Source organism: Vulpes vulpes, chromosome 10 (genome assembly GCF_048418805.1).
Source record: "Vulpes vulpes isolate BD-2025 chromosome 10, VulVul3, whole genome shotgun sequence".
Classification (NCBI taxonomy): domain Eukaryota; kingdom Metazoa; phylum Chordata; class Mammalia; order Carnivora; family Canidae; genus Vulpes; species Vulpes vulpes.
In genome coordinates this window covers 41,415,023-41,442,139 of record NC_132789.1, presented here as the reverse complement: position 1 = coordinate 41,442,139, position 27,117 = coordinate 41,415,023, and the positions used below count along the sequence as shown (strand labels likewise).

The window sequence follows — 27,117 nt, the reverse complement described above, 5'->3', positions numbered from 1 at the left end:
TGGTAAAGGGGCAGGCAGTATCAACCACCTGTATTTTTAAAGCAGGCTTTTGAAAAATGGCATGCATTTTTTTCAGAAATATGAGTTTTGTGAATGAGCTTTCTGTTTTTCAAAAGGAAGTAGTTCTTTCACTAAGATGGAAAGACTCTTCCATCCACATTTTGATTCCTAGAGAATTTGAAGCTGTAGATTTGGACATTGGGCCTTTCTAGCAGGGGGTTATTGAGAGGACAGGAGGATTTATGGAAAACATAGAAGAAATGGAAAGATTTAGAACACGCAGTAGTCCCTATATTTTGGAGGTGGTTTCTCTCACCTCAAGGTGAGGTACTGCTAAATATTCAGGTTCCTCTTATTGGACAATGGAAGTAACTGCAGGTGGCGGGATGAAGAAGCTAGAAGTGAGGTAGTGAGAACGTGTAAAACTGGGCCTGAGGGTCTGTGTTTTTGGACTAAATCAGTGTCTCTGGGGGTTTTTTTAGGTGTGGATTGAATTTGGCCGAATTAAACTGCCTCAAGGTTACCACCCAAATGACGTGGAGGAAGAGTGGGGAAAGCTCATCATTGAGATGCTGGAGCGAGAGAAGTCGCTTCGCCCAGCTGTGGAGAGGTGGGCCCAGGGCCTGAAGGTGACCTGATGCTACCTCCCCACTTTGAGCCTGGCATGTGACTATGATGTTTGTCTTATTGTAGGCTGGAATTGCTGCTACAGATTGCAAACAAAATCCAGAATGGTGCTTTGAACTGTGAAGAGAAGCTGACACTAGCTAAGAATACACTGCAGGCTGTGAGTGCTGTCTCTTTGCTCATGTCACATGTTCTCCCCTTCTCACTCTCTGCTCTCATGGTCCAGATTACTGATTGGGAAATCCAGCTGTGTCACTTCCTCACTCCTGGATGTGCAGTGACCCCCCTGGCTCCTTGATCCCTTGCGGGTGGGGCCACTGGCTTTCTCCCACTTCCATTACTCCCTTTCTCTCTCTCTCTCTCTCTCTCTCTCTCAGGACGCTGCTCACCTGGAATCAGGACAGCCGGTTCAGTGTGAGTCAGATGTCATCATGTACATTCAGGAATGTGAAGGTCTCATCAGGCAGCTGCAGGTGGACCTCCAGATCCTACGGGATGAGAATTACTACCAGCTAGAAGAGCTGGTTTTTAGGTGAGGAACATGGGATTCAGACAGAGGACTTGCTTACTGCTGAGGCTCAAAGATGGAAAGTCAGGCTCTGAATCTTGTAATCTGGGTCGGAGGTCTGCATCTTGGTGGGGTTACTAGGGGTATTTGGTGCAGGCAAGTTCTCATGGTGGAGGACAACTTCCCCTTACTGCAGACTCTGTAGTACCTGTAGTACTATAGGAATCCCTAATCATTGTAGTACCTTATAATACCCAACACATATTTCAGAGTGACCTGCAGGGATACAGTACCACATCTGGGTTAGAGCTGCTGGTGAGCCAATGCATTATTGTATAGAGAAGAATACCAAGCCCCATAAAGGGGAAGAGGATCATCTAAGTCATGTAGTTGGTACAGATCCGAGACTTAGACTCACATCTTTTGACCCCTTATCCATTGTTCATTCTATTATACTATCCAAAAGTTAATAAACAGAAACTAGTTTGCCTCCTTCCAATTAATACTGCAATTTGGCATTTGCCTCATGAACGATGAAGATACTAATACCTCCTTGTGTTCATATAACACTTCTTCTTTTTCAAAACACTTTTTCCTGATATGATCTCATTTTTATTTTTACCTCATCCTTATCAAATGGATAAGGAATATTTTATCTTAAAAAGTGCATTACAGGGGTTTGGGTTGGCCCAGTCGGTGGAGCCTGTGACCTTTGATCTTAGGGTTGTGAGTTCAAGCCCCACGTTGGACATGGAGCCCACTTAAAAAAAAAAGAAAAGTAGGTTACAGATTTAAATCTCTTCCTTTTTGGGGATCCCTGGGTGACGCAGCGGTTTGGCGCCTGCCTTTGGCCCAGGGCGCGATCCTGGAGACCCGGGATCGAATCCCACGTCGGGCTCCCGGTGCATGGAGCCTGCTTGTTCCTCTGCCTGTGTCTCTGCCTCTCTGTCTCTCTCTCTCTCTCTCTCTCTGTCTATCATAAATAAATAAATAAATCTTAAAAAAAAAAATAAATCTCTTCCTTTTTTCTCTTCTTACATTTCAGGGTTATGCGCCTGCAGGATGAGCTGGTCACCTTGCGTTTAGAGTGCACAAACTTGTATCGAAAGGGCCATTTCACTTCACTTGAATTGGCTCCACCCTCTACTTTAACCACTACTCATCTTAAGGCAGAACCCTTGACCAAGGGAACCCATTCTTCCTCTACCTCCTGGTTCCGAAAGCCCATGACTCGGGCTGAACTTGTGACTATCTCCTCCTCTGAAGATGAAGGCAATCTTCGATTTGTGTATGAACTACTGTCTTGGGTAGAAGAAATGCAGGTGGGTGTATGTTCCAAGTACTTAAGCAGTGTATTGAGGTTTACTGGATCCAGCAACTTGTCCTAAGGGTGCTAGGTTCCTCTGTGCCCCTTGTGTAAACTCTTAATTGTTGACTCAAGCCCCCTTCACAAATGTTAAACGGGTGGGGTCAGCTCAAATCCTCAGAAATCCCACACCCAATAGCATAGGCTTTTCTGATTTGAAGTTCTATGGGAATCCATTCCGTTTAGCAAACCATGCTCAAAGTGGAGCTCATGGGAGAGAGTGCAGTCTGTAAATCTCAGTCACCTTTTCAGAAATTTCCTCATTGGCAGAGGAGCTTATTCTTGACTCTTTGTTGTTGGTCTTACCTCTTCAGTTTAAGCAAGGTTGCTGTGTTTCACAAATCTTAGAGGCACTGTTTACATGTTTTCTAGGTTAGTGGTTCAATTTGATATTGTCCTTATCCTTCTAATCCTTTTCTCTTTTTAAGATTTTATTTATTTATTTGAGAGAGAGAGAGAGCATGAGCAGGAGAGAAGCAGAGGGAGAGGGAGAAGCAGACTCCCCACTGAGCAGAGCCCAATGTGGGCCTTGGTCCTAGGACCCCAAGATTATGACCTGAGCTAAAGTCAGACACTTAATAGACTGAGCCACCCAGGTGCCCCATCCTTTTGTTTTCTATTAAATTCTTCCGCATGAAAAAAAAAATAAATTCTTCCCCATATACCAATAAATAAAAACATCCAAGAGAAGCTATTTGAAAATTACCTACCATTGATCAATAGTTGATGCCATGAATGAAGTTTAACATTTTCAGATACTTCTTATATCCATTCTGATTGTGAAATGAAGGGGCTCCATAAAGGAAAATGCCTAAACTATAAAGTTAATCTTCAGCCTGTGGAAAAACCTTTCTGGTTGGTAAATTCAGGAATGTATCCCAAAATGCGCCAACAGAAGGCTGCCCTTGCTGCAGTAGCTGGTGGTGGGGTCTAGTCTCCAGCCCCTTGGGGGTGACAATGGCATGTTTTCCTATGAGAGGCCATGATGGAGGTGGCCTAGGTCTCCTTTTGCCCAGTCTTCTACCTTCAACCCCCTTGCCCAACATCAATTCTGAAATTTTTCCGTGTTTGCCAATTTGGTCAATTATGTACATATTTTTCCTTTTCCAGATGAAACTAGAACGAGCAGAATGGGGCAATGACCTGCCTAGTGTGGAGTTACAGCTGGAAACACAGCAGCACATCCACACTAGTGTGGAAGAACTGGGCTCAAGTGTCAAAGAGGCCAGGCTGTATGAGGTACGTGCTATTCTGAATCCATTATAAGAAGGTGCAGTGGGGCAGGGCGGGTAATGGAATAGTGTGGACGGTGCAGCTATTTCCGAGGAGAAGTGGGTTCTGGGGCCATCTGGGTGGCTCAGTCAGTTCAGCATCCAACTCTTGATTTTAGCTCAGGTCTTGATCTTAGGGTTGTAAGTTCAAGCCCTGTTTTGGGTTCCATGCTGGGCATGGAGCCTACTTAAAAAAAAAAAAAAGGCAAGTAGGGGGCTCTGGAAAAGAATGATAACATGAGCAGCACTTTACAAACAAATTCCCTTTCCACATGAAATGTCTCTTTTGCCCTTATGAGCAAGGTATTTTTATTAACCTCTTTTTACTAAAAAAAGAATAGTGATATAGAAAGCTAAAGTCAAAATCAGTATGTAGTGGATGCAGTTTCCAAACACAGGCCCTCTCCCCTAAAACTTTCTGCTCTTTCCACTTCACCTCCTGCCTGCAAGGGAGAGCTGATTACAGGGAAACTTCTTCAGTCTCTCCCTCCCTCATTCTGTCTTCCCCATTTGTAATTTTAACTTTCCTCTTCAAAAAAGCAATCGAGTAGTTTGGGTATCATTAGGCATAAGTTTTGCTAGAAACCTCCCAGAGTTACTGGAAGTATCAGATCAGTCAGCTGTATTCACCCCACTGAATTGTCCCTCACCCAGGCTTTAAAACCTGACCCAGAGATTTGTTATCTCAACTAACCAGTTCTTATCTGTCTGCAGACATAGTTGAAACCATATTGTACATATAGTTTGCTTATTTTTTCTCTAATGTATCTATTTCATTCCTTTCTTATCAGGGAAAAATGTCCCAAAATTTTCATACCAGTTATGTCGAAACTCTTGGAAAGCTGGAGACACAATATTGTAAACTGAAGGTGAGTTTTGGCTCTTTTGTTTTCTTCATGGACAATACAGTTCTTTCCAAACAACTGTCTTCACTAATTCAGAAAGTTTATATGGTTCAGCCCTGTTTTGGTTTTCTGTTTATTAGGTTATACCACTTACTTTGTAATTGTTCATATGTATTATGGCATTTTCTGTTTTCTTAGTGGATCAGAAACTACTGCCCCAGAACGGTTTAATTAAGTAGAACCTGCCCTAGTTTCCATGTTTTACCCGGGAGTGGCTGTATGTGTCTTGAGACACCAAAACTAAAAGTTTGAGATTAGTAGGAAGGAGACTCCTCTTCTATGTCTTCTTTGTTCCTGTCTTTTGAGATTGTCCAGGGTAGGACAGGTCTAGGATCATCCTTTATTCAGGGAGCCCCACAAAAGCCTGATGAGTTCTAACTTCTTGCTAGGATTGACCAGGGCTCTGGGAGTCCTGTACGAAACTTGTACTAAATTTGAGTTCAGGTAGGCACACCCAGTGATGAAAAATCAAGGCCAAATTTATTTCTTGGGTTATTATTTGCTTTGATGCCACATGTGCTGTCTTTTACATGGGAAATCCTGGGAATCTAACTTTGTAATCCTTGCTTTGTCTAGGAAACTTCAAGCTTCCGGATGAGGCACCTCCAGAGCCTGCATAAATTTGTCTCCAGAGCTACAGCTGAGTTGATCTGGTTGAATGAGAAGGAGGAGGAGGAACTAGCATATGATTGGAGTGACAACAATCCCAACATCTCAGCCAAGAGAAATTATTTCTCTGTAAGTCTAGCACAACAGACCTGTCATTTTTATGTAATAGCAGAAGGAGACAGAGAGGCTAGTCTATTGAGAACTTGGATTTCTGGATTTGCATTCTGCTTAGGTAGAAATAGGCACCTCCCTATTTAAATGCATCTGTGCGTGTGAGAAGAATACATGGAGAGATGGGAACCTGAGCCCTGGAATGAATTTACGTAGACTGCATTTAGAAAAGAAGTGTCTTGGAGCCCCTGGGTGCCTCAGTCAGTTTAAGTGTCTGCCTTTGGCTTAGGTCATGATCCCAGGGTCCCTCTGCTCAGTGGGAGTCTGTTTCTCCCTCTCCCCTCCCCCTGCTCCTTCTCTCTCTCTCTCTCTCTCTCTCTCTCTCTCACACACACACACACACACACCCTTGCTCTTAAATAAATTTTTTAAAAAGGCAGCGTCTTGGACAAAGAGTATCAATCTGCAAGTTGAATCATTTCAGAATAGCTTTGTGTTTAAGATGATAGGCTTTGCAGTGAAAGAGACCTAGGTTCAAACTCTTACTCCTCTGCTTAACTGGCTTTTTGACCCTTAGCAAGTTATTTAATCTCAGTGGACCTCTCTGTAAAATGGGACAGTAGTACTACTTCAAAGGATTGTGTAAAAGATTGACTAACTAATAAAGGCAAAGCACTTAGTTTGGAGCTTAGAAATTGTTTAACTGACGTATACTCTTGGCTTCTCACAAATTCTGAATTCCCTTAAATCCATTTAATAATTTTTTGGTCAGAATTCTTCATTTGTAGAACGGGAAAGGAAATTCGGTATTGGACAATGGTATAATACTTTTTATTCTTTTTTTTTCAGTGAATATAGGTAGGGTCATTTTGTTGCTAAGTGCGTCTTTTTAAGGATTTTATAAACTTTATGCAAATAAGCAGCTTTTTTTTAAAGATTTATTTATTTATTCATGAGAGACACACACAGAGAGAGAGAAGAGAGAGAGAGAGGCAGAGACACAGGCAGAGGGAGAAGCAGGCTCCATGCAGGGAGCTCGATGTGGGATTCGATCTGGGATTCCAGGATCACACCCTGGACTGAAGGCGGGGCTAAACTGCTGAGCTACCAGGGCTGCCCAGCTTTTTTTTTTTTTTTTTAATTAACACTTACTTTAGATACTTTTTAATTCCATTAGGGTTTAGAAAATATAAACTTCTTCTGGTTGGAGAATGGTAATATGATTCTTCTTGTAGTAAAGGAGAAGGAATAGATGCTAGAAGACAGAAAACAATCTGAGAATGGGAAGTAGGCTATGGTAAAGATAAAAAGAAAGTGTGTAGGAAGAAGGGATTGGATCTGACAGCAGGGATCAGTACCCAGCTTCATAGAAGAGCAAGCCTTTAAACAGGGTCCCATATTGTTAACAGCATGTATAGTCAGGGGAGGGCACTGCAGGCTAATGAAACAGTCTGAGCAAAGCCAGCCAGTCAGTGATTGGGATCTTGGGGTATGTCAGGTACTGTGTTAGGCCAACGGGGACATGAACCAGCTGCTCCTGCCAAGTTACCTCCTTCCTCGGCCTTCAGTGCTCATCCAATGTTCCCCTGCTTCCTTAGGTCTGGCCTAGGTCCCATATCCTTTGTGAATCATTCTCCAGTAATTCTAGCGTTTTTGCTCTTCTCTGAAACCCTCTGGCATGTGCTGTTTACTCCTCTGATTTTGGCACCAACCCCATGTTGTAGGCTCCTTTAAAGTCAGGCAAGGAACACAGCCTTTTCTTTCTTGCTCCTCCCCCTTTAATAGCATTTATTGCATATAATGGAATTCAATTTTCAGGAGTTGACAATGCAGCTGGAGGAGAAACAGGATGTGTTTCAGTCTCTACAAGATACAGCAGAGCTGCTGTCACTTGAGAACCACCCAGCCAAGCAGACTGTGGAGGTATGTGACTTGAGAATGTGTGGGGGTCAAGTGCTCAGAGGTTGTCATTAGAGAGGCAGTCAGATCTGAGACTTTGTTCTGCTGAAACACCTGGAGGAGGAAGTGTCAGTGATCGTTTGTCTTGGATCCTCTCTCTTCATCCCAGCCCCCAAAAGAGTACAGACAAAGGAGAATATAAGATACTAGAAGAGCTATTGACTCCTATGAGCCATATTTTTTCAAATAAGTATCCAGGCAGATCCTGGTGTGGTGCCTTTGCCCATAGTAGAGAGAGAGTGGAGGAACTGGGAGAGATTTATATAGTCCAGGTTTTGCTGATCATTTACAGCTGACTCTTGAACAACCTGGGTTTGAACTGTCTGGGCCCACTTATATGCGGATTTTTTTAAAAAATAAATTCTGTATAGTACTGTAAATGTATTTTCTCTTAATGGTTTTTTTAGTAACATTGTCTTTGTTGTAGCTTACTTTCTAGCAAATATATACAGTATATGATACATATAACAGACAAAATAGGTGCTTATGGACTGTTTATGTTCTAGGTAAGTCTTCCAGACAGACTATTAGTAGTTAAGTTTCTGGGGAGTCGAGTCATGTGTGTATTTCCAGCGGTACAGGGATTCGGCACCCCTAACTCCTCCATTGTTCGAGGGTTAGTTGTAGTTGGAACTGAGCGTGGAAGAGGCCTTTTTTCTATGTTAACCGCATTGGATGAAAGGCAAGCCTCTTTCTGATGGCCAGCGCTCAGCAGGTGCCCATCAGAGATCCCCGTGTATCTTCTGTTGGCCTGTCGTTGGCAGAGGTGTGCTTAGAAGAGAGCATTGCACACATATGTTGTTAAGCCCTGCCCTTCTGTGTGTGTGCTTGGCTGCTGCAGGCTTACAGCGCTGCCGCCCAGTCCCAGCTGCAGTGGATGAAGCAGCTGTGCTTGTGTGTCGAGCAGCATGTAAAAGAGAATACTGCTTACTTTCAGGTATGTGGACTTTGTGTCTGTGTGCACATTGTGTGCATGATGAGTGTGTGATTATCAGAGAGGGTAAAGGAAGACCCTTTTCCATTCAGGTATGTGTCTGTGTGTGCGTGCACGAGAGCCTGTGCATGGAAGAGGTGGGCTGAAAAACACGTCTGTACCAGTTAACCTATACTGTGTGAGCCACCACCCTAAAGCACAGCTGCTCAAAGCAGCAGTCCTTGAGTTACCTCTTGATTCTGTGGGTTGGTAATTTGGGTTAGGCCAGCTGAAATGAGAAAAGATGATTTTCTCACCAGCTTCTGGAGGGCTGCAGGCAGGCTGGAGGCTGGCCGGTCACAAATAGCATCACTTCTGTGTCAGACAGTTGGGTTGGGTGGTGGGGTACAAGTCTGTATACAAGTCTCTAGCATCTAATAGGCTGTCCTAGGCTTCTTCACAGAGTAGCTGTGTTCCACATGTGGCCAGAGAGAGCAAGCCCTGGTGTATAAGCCCATTTTTCTGCTGTCACATTTATTAATGTGTCTTTGGCCAAAGCAAGACATGTGCTCAAAGCCAGGTTCAAAGGGAGAAGAAGACCCTCTCTCTTGATGGGAGAAGCTGTAAAATATCAGGACCATTTTTCTTCAGTCTATCACAATATCGAGAATATACTCCTTGTTTTCAACAAGGAGGGTGGCAGAAGGAAAGAAGCTGTTAACCTCTGTTTGGGTTTGCCCTACATTAAATAATCTTTTTGATCATTTTGTAACCTTGTCAGTGGATTGCAACACTTGATCCCTCAGCCTCTAAGCTCTTCATGACATTTACCTCATAGCCAGGTGTCATCACTTGCAGTGTTTCTGAGGAGGGGAAGCTGACTGACTTTCCTAGAGAGTGCCTTAAGGTCTGTGGGTGTCATCACGGATATTTCCCGGATGTGGCATTTTCAGCCCCATTTCTACTCCTGTGGACCTTCTAATGACGTATCACTAATCCAGGAGAGTAATCAGTTCTGCTCAGTTCAGCACAAGACGATTGCTCACTCGGTTAACATCCTTGTGCTGTGATGAGTTGAGCATGAGGTACCCCTCCTATCCCCACAGTTCTTCAGTGATGCGCGGGACCTGGAGTCATTCTTGAGGAACCTCCAAGACTCCATCAAACGAAAATATTCCTGTGACCACAACACCAGCTTATCTCGCCTTGAGGACCTGCTCCAGGACTCCATGGTGGGTGTTGCCTCAGCGGGGTGATTACCTCTGAGAAACAGAGTAAACCATCCCAGCTGCTGCTGTTTATATCCTTGAAAGCTCTGGGGCAATGGGTCAATACTATACAGTTTGGCTCACATTCAAATAGAGTTTAACCCCAATTTTGCTCTTTTTTCTTTTTCTTCTTTTCTTTCCTTAAAGAAGTTGCTAATTAGATTCCTTTGGGTATGCTGTTGCAGTAATGGCCTAGTCCTCTCCCCTTGAGCCAGTTAGTGTTCAGCATACTTTCTTTGCATTGTTCTTATTTTAATTCAATAGTTGGGATAAAAGATGTGTAGAGCATGAAAATATGGAGTTGAAGGGGATTAGGTGACATCAAAATCTTTTTTACTCTTTCATGCAAAACGAATTAAAACCAAACCAAACCAGTGAATTAGACCTGAGCCAAATTTTTCCTCATTGGTCATTTTGGTAAAATGAGATATTAGAATATCAATTTAACTAAGGGTGACGTTAATATCTTGTTTAGATATAATGCAATATTTGTCCAGTTAATGTAGCTATATGAACTTAAAAAAAATCTTGGCATGCAGTGTTTAATCCAATCAATTTTATATTCATTTTCTCCAGTGAATTATTCTTTCAAGAGTGCCAGTAATAAAATCAGAGCAGGATAGTTTACATGTATTGAATGTATATTACACAGAGTTGGCAAGACAAGGCTCCAGCTACATCCCAAATTAAGATAGAATAGTATGTAATAGGGAAATTATTTTTTCTATATGAGAAGCAGGGGGATCTCATTTCAGTAGAAAATGATAAGAGAACCAGAAAAACCCAAAATGTCATTTTTTTTCATAAATGAGACTTGAGTATTTGTGAACATTAGTTGATTATTTATTGATTTGTTTTTACATTTTCAGATGTTATTAACCTGTGAATGGGTTCACATTCAGTGTTTCACCTGGGCAAATAATCTGTTAATTTAATTAACTTGGAATGAAGGATAAAAACCTGACGTTTTAGATGTTGTCTCTAGAATGTCTCTCTTGGAGGTACTTCAAATATGAAGGAGGAATATAATAATCCTTGGCTATTATCTCCTCCCTTCCACAGAGTACCTTCCTGTCTTAGGGTAACTCCTCTGCAATTGTTGTCATATCTTCTCTTCTCGAGGGTCGCTGCTCTGTTCCCTCCTCTCCAGGTCAGGGGCATCGGGTTGGCGGCGTCATCTGGGCATGAAGTCACCTGGGTCTGCTCCTCAGCTTTTCCTCAGCTTGTCCGTCAGGTTCGGGAGCATCTGTCATGGCTTCTGGTTCTTTTCAGAACTTTTACCACGCTGAGCACTTGGTCTCTGGAACTTGAGATGTTTGGCTGTGGGTTAGACAGAAATTTACATCTTTATTGCAAGGAAACGGAAATGGGTAGACCAGCTCTCAAGTATGGAACAGTGTGGCTGTCTCCCTGATATATTCCATTCCTCTTTCTTAACTAATAAGTTAAAGTTGTATTTCTTCCAATCATGCTCCCGGGGACAGGCACAGGTAGTTTATTTAAGCATTTCTTTTTCTTTACTTGCATATTCTTAATTCTTTAATGGCATTTCTTAACATTATTAACTCTTTACTCTCATCACATCTACTTCCATCCTAAGAAAGCCCTCTTCTAAGGACTTTATACCTCAAAATGGGCTTGACACATCCTGGTAATACATGAAAGTTACCTTTTACTCTCTAACACAATTGGTAGTAGATTGCTACCAATTTTGTGGACAAGAAGTTATTAGTTTTTAAGATAATGGGGTTTGCAGAGACTTGAGAGCTTGAATTTTGCATGATACTTCTTTCAAACTAGTCAAAGTTACGTGACTGTGGCACAGCAAGACACTAAAAGGTAAATCCTACATTTGTCATGATGTCTTCACCAACAGCACCGGTTTATAAATTGTTGGTGGAAGAGCTAAGATCTTTCTCTACAAAGTTTGACTCAATTTAAGAAAGTGAAATTCAGTAGTGGAGCTTGGGAGGTATAATTATTTAAAAATTTCTTAAAGAGCACAATTCTGGCTTCTCCTAAGCAGAAGGCAAGAACTGGCTTCTACCAGTAAGAAACTGAATAATAATAATAATAGCAACAGCAAAGTTGTTATTATTCTTAAACTTCCACGCTTTCTGAACCTTATTTGGGGAAATCCCATGTTAGCTGTGTTTATTTGTTTTTGGCAGTTGGCAGTTCTTTTTCGTTTTATGTTTTTATTATTTTTTGCATGTGGCTTCATGATTCATTGAAAAGGGCACAGGGAGAAAGCTGAGCAATATGAGTACAAAAGCACTTGGTAGAAAACAGAAATATCCTCTCCTTGTTTCTTTTTTATCTTTGTATTTCTAAGATGGCTCCACCGTGGATCCCTACTTAATTGAGAAATGACATTCTCTGAGGGAGTGGAGCACTCAGTTTTCTTTGTTGGCTCAGTCACCCTGAGTGGCAGCATTAATGTTTCTTTGTGTTTCTTTTCACTTCTTAGGATGAAAAGGAGCAGCTTATACAGTCCAAGAGTTCTGTTGCCAGTCTTGTTGGGAGATCAAAAACCATTGTTCAGCTCAAGCCACGCAGTCCTGACCACGTGCTGAAGAGTACCATTTCTGTAAAGGCCATCTGCGACTATCGGCAGATAGAGGTGAGGGAAGTGGAAGGGGTACCTCTGGCTCCAGAGGGAAGTAAGGGGAGACGCCAAACCTTCAGTTAGGCTTATGATAGGGAGAGGTCCAATGGTTTTGTTTTGTTTTTTATTTTTTATTTTATTTTATTTTATTTTATTTATTTATTTATTTATTTATTTATTTATTTATTTATTTATTTCAGCCCTCTGAAAGAGGTGGAGGCGCAGCTTGTTTTGTTTTTTAAATTAGAAACTTAGCCATTCTTAAAAAAAAAAAAAAAGCCCAGACTCTACTGCCTTGACCTGCTTCCTGTCTCGGGGATTGGCATCATTATCCACCCTATTTCCTTAGTGATGTCAGAAATGGTACTTGGTAACACCTGAGCAACACCTTTGGCTTTTCCCCTCTTATCCCTTACAGTTAGTAGGACTACTAAATCAATACCAACCTGTAAACAAATATCCCCTAGATGTACTTTTCTCTGACCCTGCAGCTACTACCCTAAGTTCTCCCAGTTGGATCATGGCATTAGCCTCCTCCATTCAATGCATTCTTTATCTTTCCACCAGATGATATTTTTTTGTTTTTTTTCTTACGATTCATTCATTTTTTTTTTAAATTTTTATTTATTTATGATAGTCACACACAGAGAGAGAGAGAGAGAGAGGCAGAGACACAGGCAGAGGGAGAAGCAGGCTCCATGCACCGGGAGCCCAACGTGGGATTCGATCCCGGGTCTCCAGGATCGCGCCCTGGGCCAAAGGCAGGCGCCAAACCGCCGCGCCACCCAGGGATCCCGACGATTCATTCATTTATTTTAGAGAGACATGGCATGAGTGGTTAGGGGCAGAGGAAGAGGAAGAGAGAGAGAATCCTCAAGCAGACTCCCTGCTCAGCTCAGAGCCCAAAGCAAGTCTCAGTCGCAAGACCCCAAGATCATGTCCTGAGCCAAAATCAATAGTCAGTTGCCCAACTGACCAAGCCACCCAGGCGCCCCCTAGCATGCTCTCTAAAAAAGTCATTCCCCTGCTTACATCCTATAACAATTCCCCAATTCTATTTAGAAAGTCTAAGTTCCTTAATGTGGCTTTAAGTTCCCAAATAGTCTTCCTTTACCTCTCTAGGCAAGACTGGGTCATGTCCCTTCCATGCATTCCCTGGTAAATTGCATTTTTCACACAGTATTGTAACACTGTACCCCACCAGAATATGTGGGATATAGACCACATTTGTCAGTTTACCATTTTACCATTCTTACGTCCAGTGGCCCAGCAAAATTCCAGGCACATATTAGGCTCAGTTAATGTTTGTAATGCAAAGAAATGAACTTCTCTGGCACTTTTCTGTGTCTTCAGTGTTTCTGTCTATAAAATATGGATGGTAATGTTGGTTATTTCCCACGAGAAAGAATTGATGATTCCAGAATGCTTAAACCTTTTCAGGGATTTGACTGGGATGACAAGAAGGGTGGAAGAGGAAGTATCACAAAAGCAAAGTTGCAATTATTTGTGTCCCTTTTTTACCTTTGTAGACACAGAGAGATTGCTCTTGGAGGTCTTAAGACAGTCTCCTTATAACTTTCATATACTGAGTTACTTACTTGACATGTAATGAACATTTAACAAACACTTGCTTCTTTGACTTATTTGATGTCACAACCTTTCCTGTATTGTGTATTTATAAGATTATCTTTTTATCAAAATCAGGGACCCTCACTAAGTGATGACAAATCTCAAAAATGTTTTTTTTTCTTAAGAATTTCATAGCTGTGGAATCAGGCACCCTATCATAGTGGGTTGTTGGTTTATCCATTAGCAAAAACTTGTGAGTTTGTCTCTCCAGATCACCATTTGCAAGAATGATGAGTGCGTGTTGGAAGATAATTCTCAGCGGACCAAGTGGAAAGTGATCAGCCCCACAGGGAATGAGGCAATGGTGCCATCGGTCTGTTTCCTCATCCCCTCACCCAATAAGGATGCCATTGAGATGGCCAGCAGGTAACTTTGCTCAGCTACCATTCTGTACTGCAACCTGTGCTGCTTGGCCTTGAGTGAACTTGAGGGAGGGATGAATCTGCATTTGTGTTCTTAAACAGAGCAACCAAATTTTAAAGTTTCTTCTGGGAAAGACCTCCTAGATACCGAGTCTTGCACTGGCAGCTACATTGTTGGTTTTCAGTAAATGCTTATGTTCAATTAAGATATATTCAGGGGATCCCTAGGTGGCACAGCGGTTTAGCGCCTGCCTTTGGCCCAGGGCACGATCCTGGAGACCCGGGATCGAATCCCACGTCGGGCTCCCGGTGCATGGAGCCTGCTTCTCCCTCTGCCTATGTCTCTGCCTCTCTCTCTCACTGTGTGCCTATCATAAATAAATAAAAAAAAAATAAAGAAAAAAAAAAGATATATTCAGTGTTCGTTCTTGATTATAAACAGTTCACTCTCAGAAGATTGATTTTTTAGTTAATTTTATTTTCTGCATTTTATTTTTTTTTATTTTTTTTATTTATTTATGATAGTCACAGAGAGAGAGAGAGAGAGGCAGAGACACAGGCAGAGGAAGAAGCAGGCTCCATGCACCGGGAGCCTGATGTGGGATTCGATCCCGGGTCTCCAGGATCGCGCCCTGGGCCAAAGGCAGGCGCCAAACTCCTGCGCCACCCAGGGATCCCTATTTTCTGCATTTTATTAACATAATATACAAACATATTTTTAAAAGCTGAATTATACCACGAAGCTTGTAATAAAAGTCAGCAGTTACCTCCCCCACTCCAGAGTTCTGCTTTCCAGAGTCTATTTTCAACTATAGATTTTGACATCACTGAAATTTTAGTGGAATTTTTGGAGAGAAAGAAGATAAACTAGTGGGTTTAATAAGGTCACATATTTAACTGAAGTAGTGGCTTCTAGTTTTCCATCCTTTTCTTTATATCTCATATTCCTCAACTTGAAGGAATTCAAGGTATGTGTGTGTTGAATATGTCTGTGTATTTGTGAGTCTGTAGGGCCTCCAGCGGTTAAGATTGAATGAAGCATGGATACTTCAGAAAAAAATTTTCTCCAGTCCTTCATAATGTAGTCTTGTTTTTTATTTTTAACATGCCAGTTGACTTTTTAAGTTGCTTTTAACTTTCAAACATCTTAGCAGTTTTGTGACTATATGGACCATAGCAATACCCCCTCCCCCTTTAAGATTTTATCTATTTATTCATGAGAAACACAGAGATGCAAAAACATAGGCAGAGGGAGAGGTAGGCTCCCTGCAGGGAGGCCTGATGTAGAACTTGATCTCAGGACCCCGGGATCATGCCCTGAGCCAAAGGTAGACAAGACAACCACTGAGCCACCCAGGTGCCCAATAATGCACTTTTTAAGCATTGATATTGTCATTTTTTAATGATTCTAGATGGCGTTATTTATTTCTACTTTTCTCTATTTCTTCTCTTCATGGGTATATCTTCTAACTTCTCATGGTTGTATTGTATATAGGTCACATTTATAAGACTGCTAAACATATGCTGATATCAGAGACATAATACAGTAATAAATCCAGATTGTTTGAATATCTCAATTAATTTTGTTCTAAAGGTTACCTTGTTAGTATTTGATCCCTGCTTTTCTCTGCTCAGCATATAAACCCAGTTCTGCTAAGGCAATCACATTTTTTCCCTTGGAAGGTCTCTAATGTGGAGCTCAAATTTAGAAAAGCTACAGCCAGGTTCTCTGTTATTTTTAGAGTGGAGCAGTCTTATCAAAAAGTGATGGCCCTTTGGCATCAGCTACATGTTAACACCAAAAGCCTTATCTCCTGGAACTATCTGAGGAGGGACCTTGACCTTGTAAAGACCTGGAACCTGGAAAAGGTAATTGTGAAAGCCTTACCTCCAGCTCATATGCTATTGGCAAACTTTGTTCAGAAGGAACTTTTCATTGCTGTGACACTCCCACCATCCCAAAGATGTAAAGTGGAGTTGGGAATAGTATTTCAGGATTAGGGGGTCCTAGATACTAAAAACAGCAGTCTGAGTGTTTAAGGAAATTCCTCATGGAAATGAATAACATCTTTAGTCTTCTTGGCCAACCAAAGGTTGTAGGCTTCTTCTCACTCTGCAGGACAAGCAGCTCTTGTGTAAGTGTGTATGTAGTAGAGCAATAATGGTGAATTAACTATTATAAAGGGTTCTGTTCAAGAGGGCACAATGGGTGCTTTTGAGGTGCTGGTAATATTGTTCCTTGATCCGAATGCTGACTACACAGATAAGTTCTATTTCTGAAAAATCAACATATTTGCAATTATGATGTGTGCACCTGATTTGTATATATGTTAAATATAAAAAGAAGTAGATAAAGTATTATATTCCCATTCTATTGAAATTTCTTCCATTTTTCCCCCCTTTCTCTTTAGCTTCGATCCTCTGGGCCAGGGGAGTGTCACCAGGTTATGAAGAACCTCCAAGCCCACTATGAAGACTTTCTGCAGGATAGCCGTGACTCTCTGCTCTTCTCAGTGGCTGATCGTTTGCGCTTAGAAGAGGAGGTGGAGGCTTGTAAAACCCATTTCCAGCACCTGATGAAGTCCATAGAAAATGGTATGTGCTTTGGGAAGAGGGAGAGTAATGGTGATTGAGAGCCTTGAAGGGTACTGCTAGACCCTTCATGTAGACTACAAAGCACCACCTTTTTACTGTTTATTTGAGTGGCTAAAAAGTTGAGATAGGGAAACACTTAGAGATGAATTCTCAAAATCTGGTCATGGATGAAGAGGCCATATTTCAGTCATTATTGCTAATCAACCAATCACATTCTCTTGTGGAAATAACATAGTTAGATCCTTAAAGATGAGTATATAATGCAGGGAATTAGGACCAGGTAGAAGGTTCCCCCCCCCACAGAAGGCCTTAATTTCATTTGTGGAGTATCAGGTCTGCTGTATCAGGTCTGAAGGTGAATCTGTTGTTTTCAGGTTTGTTGACCTCTGTTGTGGTGCTTAATGGTAACCTGTGTTTGTGCATTCACAGAGGACAAAGAGGAAACTGTGGCTAAGATGTACATTTCAGAGCTGAAGAATATCCGACTACGCCTAGAGGAATGTGAACAGCGGCTAGTCAAACGAATTCAGTCTCCAGCCAGTTATAGGACTGACAAAGATGCCCGGCAGGACAATGCATTAAGGATTGCAGAGCAAGAGGTAAGCCTGGAGAACAAGGTGGGTGCCAGCTACAGTGTAAGTGCTTTCAGGGTAAATTGGATGGCAAGAAAATATGGAGCTGAAGAAATAAGGCAGTAGAATCATGGCCCTCCTACTGGAGAATTCTTCCCTGCAGCCTGTAAATGCCTTTTATCTATGGCAAAGCATGATTTCAGCTCCCAGTGTGTTGCTGAATGTTGATTAGTTTTCTACAGCTGGGAAGGCAAACAGATTGGCAAATTATTCCAGCACTGCATTTGGGCTACATATTTTAAGACTGCTTAGTAGAGATGCTACTATCTGCTCTATCCCTTCTGTGCATGTGTCACTTTTTATGACATGGATACCATCAGCCATAGGATGCAAAAAACATTAAGGTCTCATTCTATTCTAGGCTCTGATGCACACTTTTAGCAAGTTAACTCTCATTCTTAGTTTCCTTTCTTATAAAATGGTGGTAATACATGAGTCCAAACTGTATCACTTAACTTCCAAAAAACTTTGGATGTATACATATAATGAGTTTCTTGAAAAAGTGAAATGCCATCAAAATGTAGGGGAGTATTTTTGCTTTTGTTTTGTTTTGTTTTGTTTTGTTTTGTTTTGTTTTTAGGGGAGTATTTTTGAAGTAAAAGCAAATATTTTGGCCTTGTTATGTACTCCGCGTGTAGAGACTAAGACAAAGTCCTTAGAAATTTAGAGTAGGAGAGAGCTCTGTGACGAATAGTAGATTTGATCTGGGAACTTAAAGGAATGGAAAGGATTGGCTAAATATGAGGAATAATTTTTCTTACCTTTCTCAATTATTCCTAAGTGTGAAGAAGAGGATGAGAGGGCAGTATAATTCTCATTGGCTGAGATGGATCTAAATACCCAAATGAGGCATATCATATAAACCTGTAATTTTCATATTGAAACTTTTTAGTTTTCTGTAGTCATCAGAAATCTGTCTCAGGAAAAGTGAACATTCTAAGAAATGTTAGTATTCCTCTTCTAAATGACCTTTCTTTTTAAATTAACTTTTTATTTTGAAGTACTTTCAGTATATGGAAAAATTTTTCTTCTCATATAGCCTTCACCTAGATCCGACAAATGTTGACATTTTTTTCTCTTTGCTTTATTGTTTTTTTCTACATATGTACATCATAATAATTTTTTCTTGAGAGTAAGTTCTGTATGTGATGCTCCTTTATCCATAAATACTTTAGTGTGCATTTCCAAAAATGAAGGGTGGTCTCTTTCTTTTTTAAAAGATTTATTTACTTATTTGAGAGAAAGAGAGAGAACTTGCGTGCTTGATCTAGGGGGAGGGGCAGAGGGGAGAGAGAGAGAGAGAGAGACACACACACACAAAGAATCTCAAGCAGAGTCCCCCACAGAGTGTGGAGCTTTATGTAGAGCTCAGTATCACAACCGGGAGATCATGACCTGAGCCGAAATCAGGAGTCATTTAACTGACTGAATCACCCAGGCGCCCCAAGGGTAATCTCTTATGTAACCGAGGACAATGATTAAAATCAGGAAATGAACATTGATATAATGCTGTTACCCAAGACTTTATTAAAATTTCATCAGTTGACCTAATAATACCTTTTTTGAGTATGGTTCCCCACCAACACACACCAAAGGATATTTTTAGTACACAACTTAGTCCAGTACTTACCACACATTGCGTTTAGTTTCTGTGCCTCTTTAAATTTCCTTAACCTGAAACCTTTTCTCAATTTTTCATTATGTTTTATGCTTCTACATTTGTGAAGGGTACAAGTCATTTATTTTGTAGAGTGTTCCTTTATTAATATTTATCTGAGGCTTCTCCATGATTAGATATAGGTTACATGTTTTTGGCAGAATACCACAGGAATGATCTTGTGTCCTCAGCACTTTAGATAATCAGGATGCATGTAATGTTCTGTTCATTTGTCCCATTACTGTTAATAACTCATATCACTTGTTGCTCTTTTCCCCTTTGTAATTACTAAGCATATTGTGGAGAGATACTTTGAGACTATGTAAATATCCTGTCTTATATCACACTTTCACCAACTAGTTTTAGCATCTCCTGTTGATTCTTGACTGAATTAACTGGTATGACTGTTGCCAAAAGGTGATTTTTAAATTCTGTTATTCCTTTTACAGTTTAAAATTTCTATTCTATTTCAAAATGGAAGAGCTTGCTTCCCTCCCTCCTTTCTTTATGTCAGTATGGACTTTAGATTCTTTTTTTTTTTTCTTTTAAGATTTTATTTATTTATTCATGAGAGAGAGAGAGGGAGAGAGGCAGAGACATAGGCAGAAGGAGAAGCAGGCTCCATGCAGGGAGGCTGATGTGGGACTCAATCCCAGGACTCTGGGATCATGCCCTGAGCCAAAGGCAGGCACTCAACTGCTGAGCCACCCAGGCGTCCCTGGACTTTGGATTCTTATGTTTTGTAAGGTTGTAAGCTGTTATTGTCTTTATTTTGATGTTCAGAATTTCCCAAATTTAGCTATTGGAAGCCCCTTCAAGTGGCATCTTTATCATTTTAACATGTCCCCACCATTTTTTGAGTGCTTTCTTATTTCTCAACAAGATATTCCAAGCCCATCTTGCCTTTGCCAGCCCCACCCATGTAATCAGCCATTTCTCCAAGGAGTCCTGCTTTCTTTAGGTAGAGAATACTATTTAGAAACCAAGATCTGGGTGCGGAGTGTGCTCATTATTGTTGGCATGTCATTGTTTCTATGCCTGCTCAGCCGACAGAACTAGAAAAGTACATACTTATAACACACGTGTGTACACACATCCAAAAACACACCTATGTTATGCAAACATTTCTATACATTTCTACATGTGTGTATATGTATGTGTAATTATGTCCATAGGAATTTGTCACAAAGATGAAATACTGATATCAGTATATTTATCCAGCTCTGTCTCTTTCTCACGTGTGTGCACGCATGCACACACACACACACACACACACAGACATAACTATGAATTTATATGCAGCTGTCTTCATTTGGTTCCAAACCAGTACCACGGGGTTCATTCTAACCTTTCTTCTTTTCGTATTTGTAACTCCCTTCCCCAAGACTGAAAAACCTACTTTGTATTATCTGCAGTAAATTTACTTACCGCTCAGTTTTAGCATGTAGAGATAAGCAGTTTGAGAATTGCTGACTCATGGTATTCAAAAGAAGACAAACCTACCAAATGGGGTTCAACATTTATTTATGATTCTTTTTGTCTTTAGCCTATAGTCCAAATACTGTGTTTAAGAAATACTTGTATGTTCTTCCTGTCTTCCCCCTTTGGTGCTGTTTTGTAGTTTATTCAACTACTCTTTTATATGTGAGCATTTAGGCTGTTTACAGTATTTGCTATTATAAACAAGAACTTTGGGATGCCGGGGTGGCTCAGCAGTTGAGTGTCTGCCTTTGGCTCAAGGTGTGATCCCGGGTCCAGAGATCGAGTCCCATATTGGGCTCTCTGTGAGGAGCCTGCTTCTCCCTCTGTCTGTGTCTCTGCCTCTCTCTCTGTGTCTCAAATAAATAAATGAATGAATAAATAAATAAATAAATAAATAAGTAAGTAAGTAAGTAAAATAAATAAATAAAATCTTTTAAAAATTTTAAAAATAAACAAGAACTTCTTTCTAACTTCATTGTTCAATTCTATCTCCATCTTTGTTGTGTATCTTGTTCCTAACAGCGCACCCAAGAGGATTTGCAGCAACTGAGGTCAGAGTTTGATGCCATTTCCATGAAATGCAACAGCTTTCTTCATCAGTCTCCATCTGGTTCGAGTGTCCCAACTCTGCGCTCAGAACTCAATCTGCTGGTAGAGAAAATGGACCATGTGTATGGTCTCTCCACTGTCTATCTGAATAAGTGAGTAAGCTGAGGATTTGGATCCAAAAGGCAATATTTTCACTGGGATGAGAAAGGGGGAGTGCCTGGATTGTTTCATGAATAATCCAGAGAGGATGCAGATCTTGAAGAGCATGTACTCATGAAAAGAGATCTTGTCTTTAGTTCCAGGCAACATGGGATTCATGCGATGCAGTGAACAAATGCCAGTGATACAGAGGGGGAGTTGGATTTACAGTATTAGGACTATTTCATACCTCATTTCTGTTTGATTAGATACCTCTGGGGGGGAAAAAAAGGAATACTAAAGAATAAAAAATTTTTGTTATTGTTAAACTAAGTATAGTCTTTGAAGGCTTTCCCCCTATCCACCATGACCTTGAGGAGTCACAAATCTTGTTTCTGGCCTCATGCTGTTTTTCTCGAGAGTTCACTACATGTGTGCATGTCCCAGAATCACCAAGAACTTTATTTTGAATTGGCTTAAATTGGCAACACATATATCATAGTTTCCTGTTTTTATGAAACCCTGACATCATCTAGTAATGGGAAAACCGACTTTTAGCAGTTACATTTTGTGAACCTCTCTATTACACTCCAAGTCTGTGACTCAGCTCTTAAAAATGTGTGTATTAACGAAGGTGATTTTACCCTCATAGGCTAAAGACAATCGAAGTTATAGCGCGTAGCATCCAGGATGCTGAACTCTTGGTCAAAGGTTATGAAATCAAGCTGAGTCAAGAAGAAGCAGTACCCGCAGATCTCTCAGCTCTGGAGTCCCATCGGTCTACCTTACGGGTTGGTTGCTCTGAGTTTTACAGGAGCTTGACTTAACATGTCCATTGCTTTGGTTGGCAGAGAATAAATTTTGGATGTCATGACAGTGATTTAAATTTGCATTTGAACTAGGTGGACTATCATATCTAATATATTTTAATATGGATTCAAAGAAGTTGGGACTGAGAAGTATGTCTGGCTGGAAAGGGAAAATAAAGGGCTATACCTTTCTATTTATTTTCTCCCTTTTGTCCCCAGTAAAATAATATCTAAATCAGATATAATCAATGGTTATACTGTTAAATTTGTAAATCATTTAGCTATTATCTCATTGATTCTCACAAAATTGTGAGTGGATAGGGAAGAGATTTTCATCTCCGATTCACAGATGAGCAGACTGAGATTCAGATTGGCTAAACAACTTATCTTGGTTTCATAGCTTGTAAGTGAGAGAGCCAGGTTTCAAACACTAGTTCTTTGCACACTTCTCTGTACTCTGTACCACCTGTCCTTGGCCTTCCCATGTGCATGAACGCTGTGAAGATGTTTCTAGCACAAACATTCTAGGGTCTAGCTTGTGAATTCCAAATATAATGTGGAGTCAGCTATAGACAATGGCCTTGTTTTTCACCTTAGTCTGAATCCTTTTTAGCATGAAACATATTTAACCTGTTGCTGTACTTGTGTTTATATAGCACTGGCTTAGTGACGTGAAGGACAAGAATTCAGTGTTTTCAGTCCTGGATGAGGAAATTGCCAAGGCTAAGGTAGTGGCAGAGCAGCTGAGTCGTCTGACCCCAGAGCGAAACCTGGATTTGGAGCGCTATCAGGAAAAAGGTTCCCAGCTGCAGGAACGTTGGCATCGGGTTATTGTTCAGCTGGAGACCCGGTGAGTGGTGGCCTCCCCCTTTTTTTCCTTCCTTTTCAGGGACTAGGTTTTAAACAGAAATTGAATTATATCTATATGTTGCTTATTTAAAGGTAGGAAGTGATAGAGAAGGGTACAAATTGAATGACAGTATGCCTTCTAGATAAGACAAATGATAGAAAATTGGGACCACCAACCCCAAAGCAGATCTGAGGCTTGCTTTTCAGTCAGCAGTGATGGTTCTGTTAGGAATGCTTCTCCTGTACCAGTTTTTACCTAGTAAAGCCATTGATGACAATGAATCCAGCTATGAGCCATTTTTCATAGTGAAGTTTTGCAGAATTTCTTGCTTTCACTTTCATTTGCTAGTCAGTGGTTTTTATATTTGTTACTTGAAGTCCTTCTTCTGATGTCTGATTTGAATAGGAAAGATAAAAAATGACCTTTCTGAGGCTAGGCAAATATAGAAGGTTGCCTATATATAGTTGCCTATGTATGAGTTGCTAGAACTCATAAGTTTGGATTGATTATCTATAACTGAATTACTATCCCAAGTCTAGTTAGACTAACAAAAGTGATATAAGAAACTTGTTACTGAAATTAATAGAAAATCATTACTATTTTCACCCACCTTTCACAAAGAAATTATAGCACCTCCTCAGTCCTAATTGGGGTACTCTGTCATCAGGAAGCAGAAGGTATAGTCAGCACTGCCTTACTGGCAACCCTGGTGATCCTTGGTAAGTAAAAATTTGATAAGGATCATCATGGGATGCCAGACTCCAAGGCAGTATCCAGGGCTAGCATATACAACTGGTTTCTATTCCCTTTTACCCCACAGGGTACTGGGTACAAGCATAGTTTTCAGCATTGCACTGCTGTTCTACCAAAATAACGATGTATCCTCTGTGATCAAGCCCAATTGGAGGAAAGGGCTGAGAAAGAATGGCTCCATTTATTTTATTGTTTGTACCCAAGTATCTGATGGCAGTTTCTTTCCCTTTGCTCCTCCAGCCAGTCTGAGCTAGAAAGTATCCAGGAAGTTCTTGGAGATTATAGAGCCTGTCATGGAACTCTCATCAGATGGATTGAGGAGACCACTGCCCAGCAGGAAATGATGAAGCCAGGCCAGGCAGAGGATAGCAGAGTGCTGTCAGAGCAGCTCAGCCAACAGACGGTGGGTGTAGCACTCTTGTGGTAATAGTTGGCTGGAGGGGGTTGGGGGTAGGTGAGAGGGGAGTGGGGAGGGTTTAGTTCATCATAAAAGAAGATGATAAACTAGCTATTAAGCTTCCCCCAAGTGGTAAGACATTCTGAACCTCTTCTTCAAGCAGAATGATTTCAAGATGATGCTGGTTTTGGCTTTGCATTTAGGCCAGAAAGACTTGTAAGGTCCCTTCCAGTTCTGAGTTGTAGTGACCATCTATTGTAACCATAGACGGACAAATTAAAATTGTCTTTCTTCATTTTGTTTCTTTTTTTTTTCTTTTCCTTTTTTTTCATTTTGTTTCTTGATACTGCATTTGATCTTACTAGGATTGGAATCTGAGGCATTAAAACTGGGAAAGATGTGAACGGACAAAAATTGTTTGAAGTTTTCACTTGTTAGCATTTGGGGGATTTTTTTTTTTAGCTTGTTTTGATTAGCATTATAGTTTAGAGTATGAAATCTGGTATTGGATTGCTTAGATTCCAGTCCTGGCTCACTCACTCACTATGAGACCTTGACCAAATTACTTAGCCTCTCATTATTCTACTTCCTCATCAATAAAATGGATCTAGTCCATTATTTGCTCAACCTACCTCACTCATAAGGTTATTGTTGTCAGGGTTCAATGAAGTGACACATGTAAAATATGCAGAACAGTGGTTTCTGAAGTGTGGACTCCATACTAGTAGCATCAGCATCACCTGGGAGCATTTAGAAATGCAAGTTCTCAGACCTACCCAAACCAACCAAGTCAGAAACCCCGGAGGTGGTGTGGGGCCCAGCAATCTGTATTTTATTGAGCCTCACAGGTGATTCTGATGTAGCTAAGATTTGGAAACTGTTTAAAGTATAGTAAATGCTCGGCTGTTTCGATGACAATAGGGAGAAAGATAATGCTGTTGTGGTACTTTGTTTTCTAGGATCTGTTTGCAGAAATCGAGAAGAATCAGACAAAGCTGGACCAATGTCAAAAATTTTCCCAGCAATACTCCACTATTGTAAAGGTAGAGTTACCTTTACATATCTACCATATCCCCAGAGGAACATAAATGATCTCCAGCGTAGGAAGATCTTCCTTGTCACTGTAGGTTTTGTTTCTAGACAAATAAGCACTTCTACTAGAGGCTGGCCCCATCCTCCAATTAATGCAGATGTATACTCTTCATGGCCCTACATATGGGAATGCTCAGAGTGGTACCAGACATCAGCTCTGATTCAAGGAGTTACCCCTTTGGGTGATTCATAGGTTTTTAAAATTTGCCATGTCAGAATGTTTTGGATTTCTTCTCAAATATACTTCTCATTGTCTTGCCTATTTCAGGAAATCGTGTCCTATTTTCCTACTTGCTGAAGCAAAAAACCCGAGAGTCATCCTTACCTCTTCTCCTTGCCTAAGCTTTATGTTCAGTCTGTGAACAACATGTCTCCAATGTCTCCATCTTCCAGTATATCATTGACCTATATTTCGTTACCCACTCACCTGCCCCTCCATTTCTCTGCTTTGCATCTAAGTAAGGAATCTTCCTTAGACTATTCTGATAACCTCTGAGCTGACCTTTTGCTTTTACTCCTGCCCCACAGACTATTGTCCCACACGGTAGCCAGGTTCACCTTTTTAGAATGTACTAGGTGTCACTGAATCACAGATGTCACCAATTATAAACCATACCGTTATTTTATACACTACCAAGAAAGAGGAAACTCTGCCAGTTATGCAAATACCATTTGACTGTAAAACTTATTCTAGTTTTAGAGATACTAAAATATGGGGGAAATGTGTACCTTACAACAGCTGAAATATGGTAAATTGGATCATGTCACTCTTCCTGCTAAAAACTGTCCAAAATTTCATATCCTACTCATAATAAAATCCTAAAGCTATATATGGCTTTATGAGGCCCTGCATAATCTGGTCCCCCCTCCCTATTTCTCTGATAACATCTTTAAATAAAAATGACCTGAGATTATTATATATTTATTATGTTCCTTCCCATGAGAATATAAGTTCCAAGGGAACAAGGTGTTTTTTTTTTTTTTTTTTTAAGATTTATTTATTTATTCAGAGACGGGGTGGGGCAGAGACACAGACAGAGGGAGAAGCAGGCTCCATGCAGGAAGCCTGACGTGGGACTCGATTCCGGGTCTCCAGGAACATGCCCTAGGCTGCAGGCAGCGCTAAACTGCTGTGCCACCATGGCTGCCAGAATAAGGTTTTTTCTAACTTGTTCTCCACTCTATGTATAGCACTCAGAACAATGACAGGTACATAGTAGATGCTCAACAAATATTTTTTGAATGAATACATTTCTTTAGTTAATAACAGAAGACTTGATAACATGAAGAATTAATTAATTAATTAATTAATTTATTTATTTATTTAACATAAATTGAATTTATTTATTTAGTTCAAATCCTAGCTTCACCGTTTTCCAGGCTAAAGACTTTGAGCAACTGTCTTAGCCTCTCAGGGTATCTATTGCTCTGTCTACAAAATGGGAACAGTAACTACCTCACTGAATGATTATAAAGATTATGTGGGATAATGTATACATAGGACATTTCCTCAAACTTAAAATACATTTAGTAAACGGTAGCATCTGCTTTGATTAGTAGTACCATTTTATTACATCTACTGTTTTTTAAATTTTATTTTTTTAAAGATTCCATTTATTTGAGAGAGGGAACGAGGGAGAGAGAAAGCACGAGCAGGGGGAGGGGCAAATGGAGAGGGAGAAGCAGACTCCCTTGCTGAGCAACAGGAAGGAGCCCAAGGCAGGGCTCCATCCCAGGACTGTGGGATCATGACCTGAGCCAAAAGTAGACACTTAACCAACTGAGCCACCCAGGTGCCCCACTACTACTGTTTTTTTTAATAGACTACTTAAGGAACTCATTGTGTGTTTTCCTTCTGCCTAGAGTTTTCTAAGTAGACAACAGAAAACAAGACATTCTAGGCAAAAGGAACTGCATAATCAAAGGCACAGAAGAATGGAAATATAACGACTGTATGAGGAAATAGCAAAAATGCTGGCATAACTAGAAAGTGTATGATACATAAGAAGCAGTGACTATGAAAAAGA

General features: G+C 40.7%; 1 protein-coding gene across 28 annotated transcripts in view; it reads left to right on the top strand.

Moving 5' to 3' along the window:
* Window positions 1-27,117, top strand: part of MACF1 (microtubule actin crosslinking factor 1) — a 337,622-nt gene that overhangs the window by 174,103 nt on the left and 136,402 nt on the right. For all 28 annotated transcript variants that reach the window (XM_072723761.1, XM_072723759.1, XM_072723760.1 and 25 more), the window contains 20 exons: window positions 483-610; window positions 694-787; window positions 1,005-1,159; window positions 2,181-2,457; window positions 3,612-3,740; window positions 4,564-4,641; window positions 5,254-5,415; window positions 7,216-7,320; window positions 8,198-8,293; window positions 9,376-9,501; window positions 12,008-12,160; window positions 13,986-14,140; window positions 15,879-16,005; window positions 16,548-16,731; window positions 17,161-17,330; window positions 21,025-21,203; window positions 21,842-21,980; window positions 22,655-22,848; window positions 23,842-24,004; window positions 24,958-25,041. In XM_072723761.1, the coding sequence (XP_072579862.1) occupies window positions 483-610; window positions 694-787; window positions 1,005-1,159; window positions 2,181-2,457; window positions 3,612-3,740; window positions 4,564-4,641; window positions 5,254-5,415; window positions 7,216-7,320; window positions 8,198-8,293; window positions 9,376-9,501; window positions 12,008-12,160; window positions 13,986-14,140; window positions 15,879-16,005; window positions 16,548-16,731; window positions 17,161-17,330; window positions 21,025-21,203; window positions 21,842-21,980; window positions 22,655-22,848; window positions 23,842-24,004; window positions 24,958-25,041 (2,898 nt within the window). The remainder of the gene's footprint in view (window positions 1-482; window positions 611-693; window positions 788-1,004; window positions 1,160-2,180; window positions 2,458-3,611; window positions 3,741-4,563; window positions 4,642-5,253; window positions 5,416-7,215; window positions 7,321-8,197; window positions 8,294-9,375; window positions 9,502-12,007; window positions 12,161-13,985; window positions 14,141-15,878; window positions 16,006-16,547; window positions 16,732-17,160; window positions 17,331-21,024; window positions 21,204-21,841; window positions 21,981-22,654; window positions 22,849-23,841; window positions 24,005-24,957; window positions 25,042-27,117) is intronic.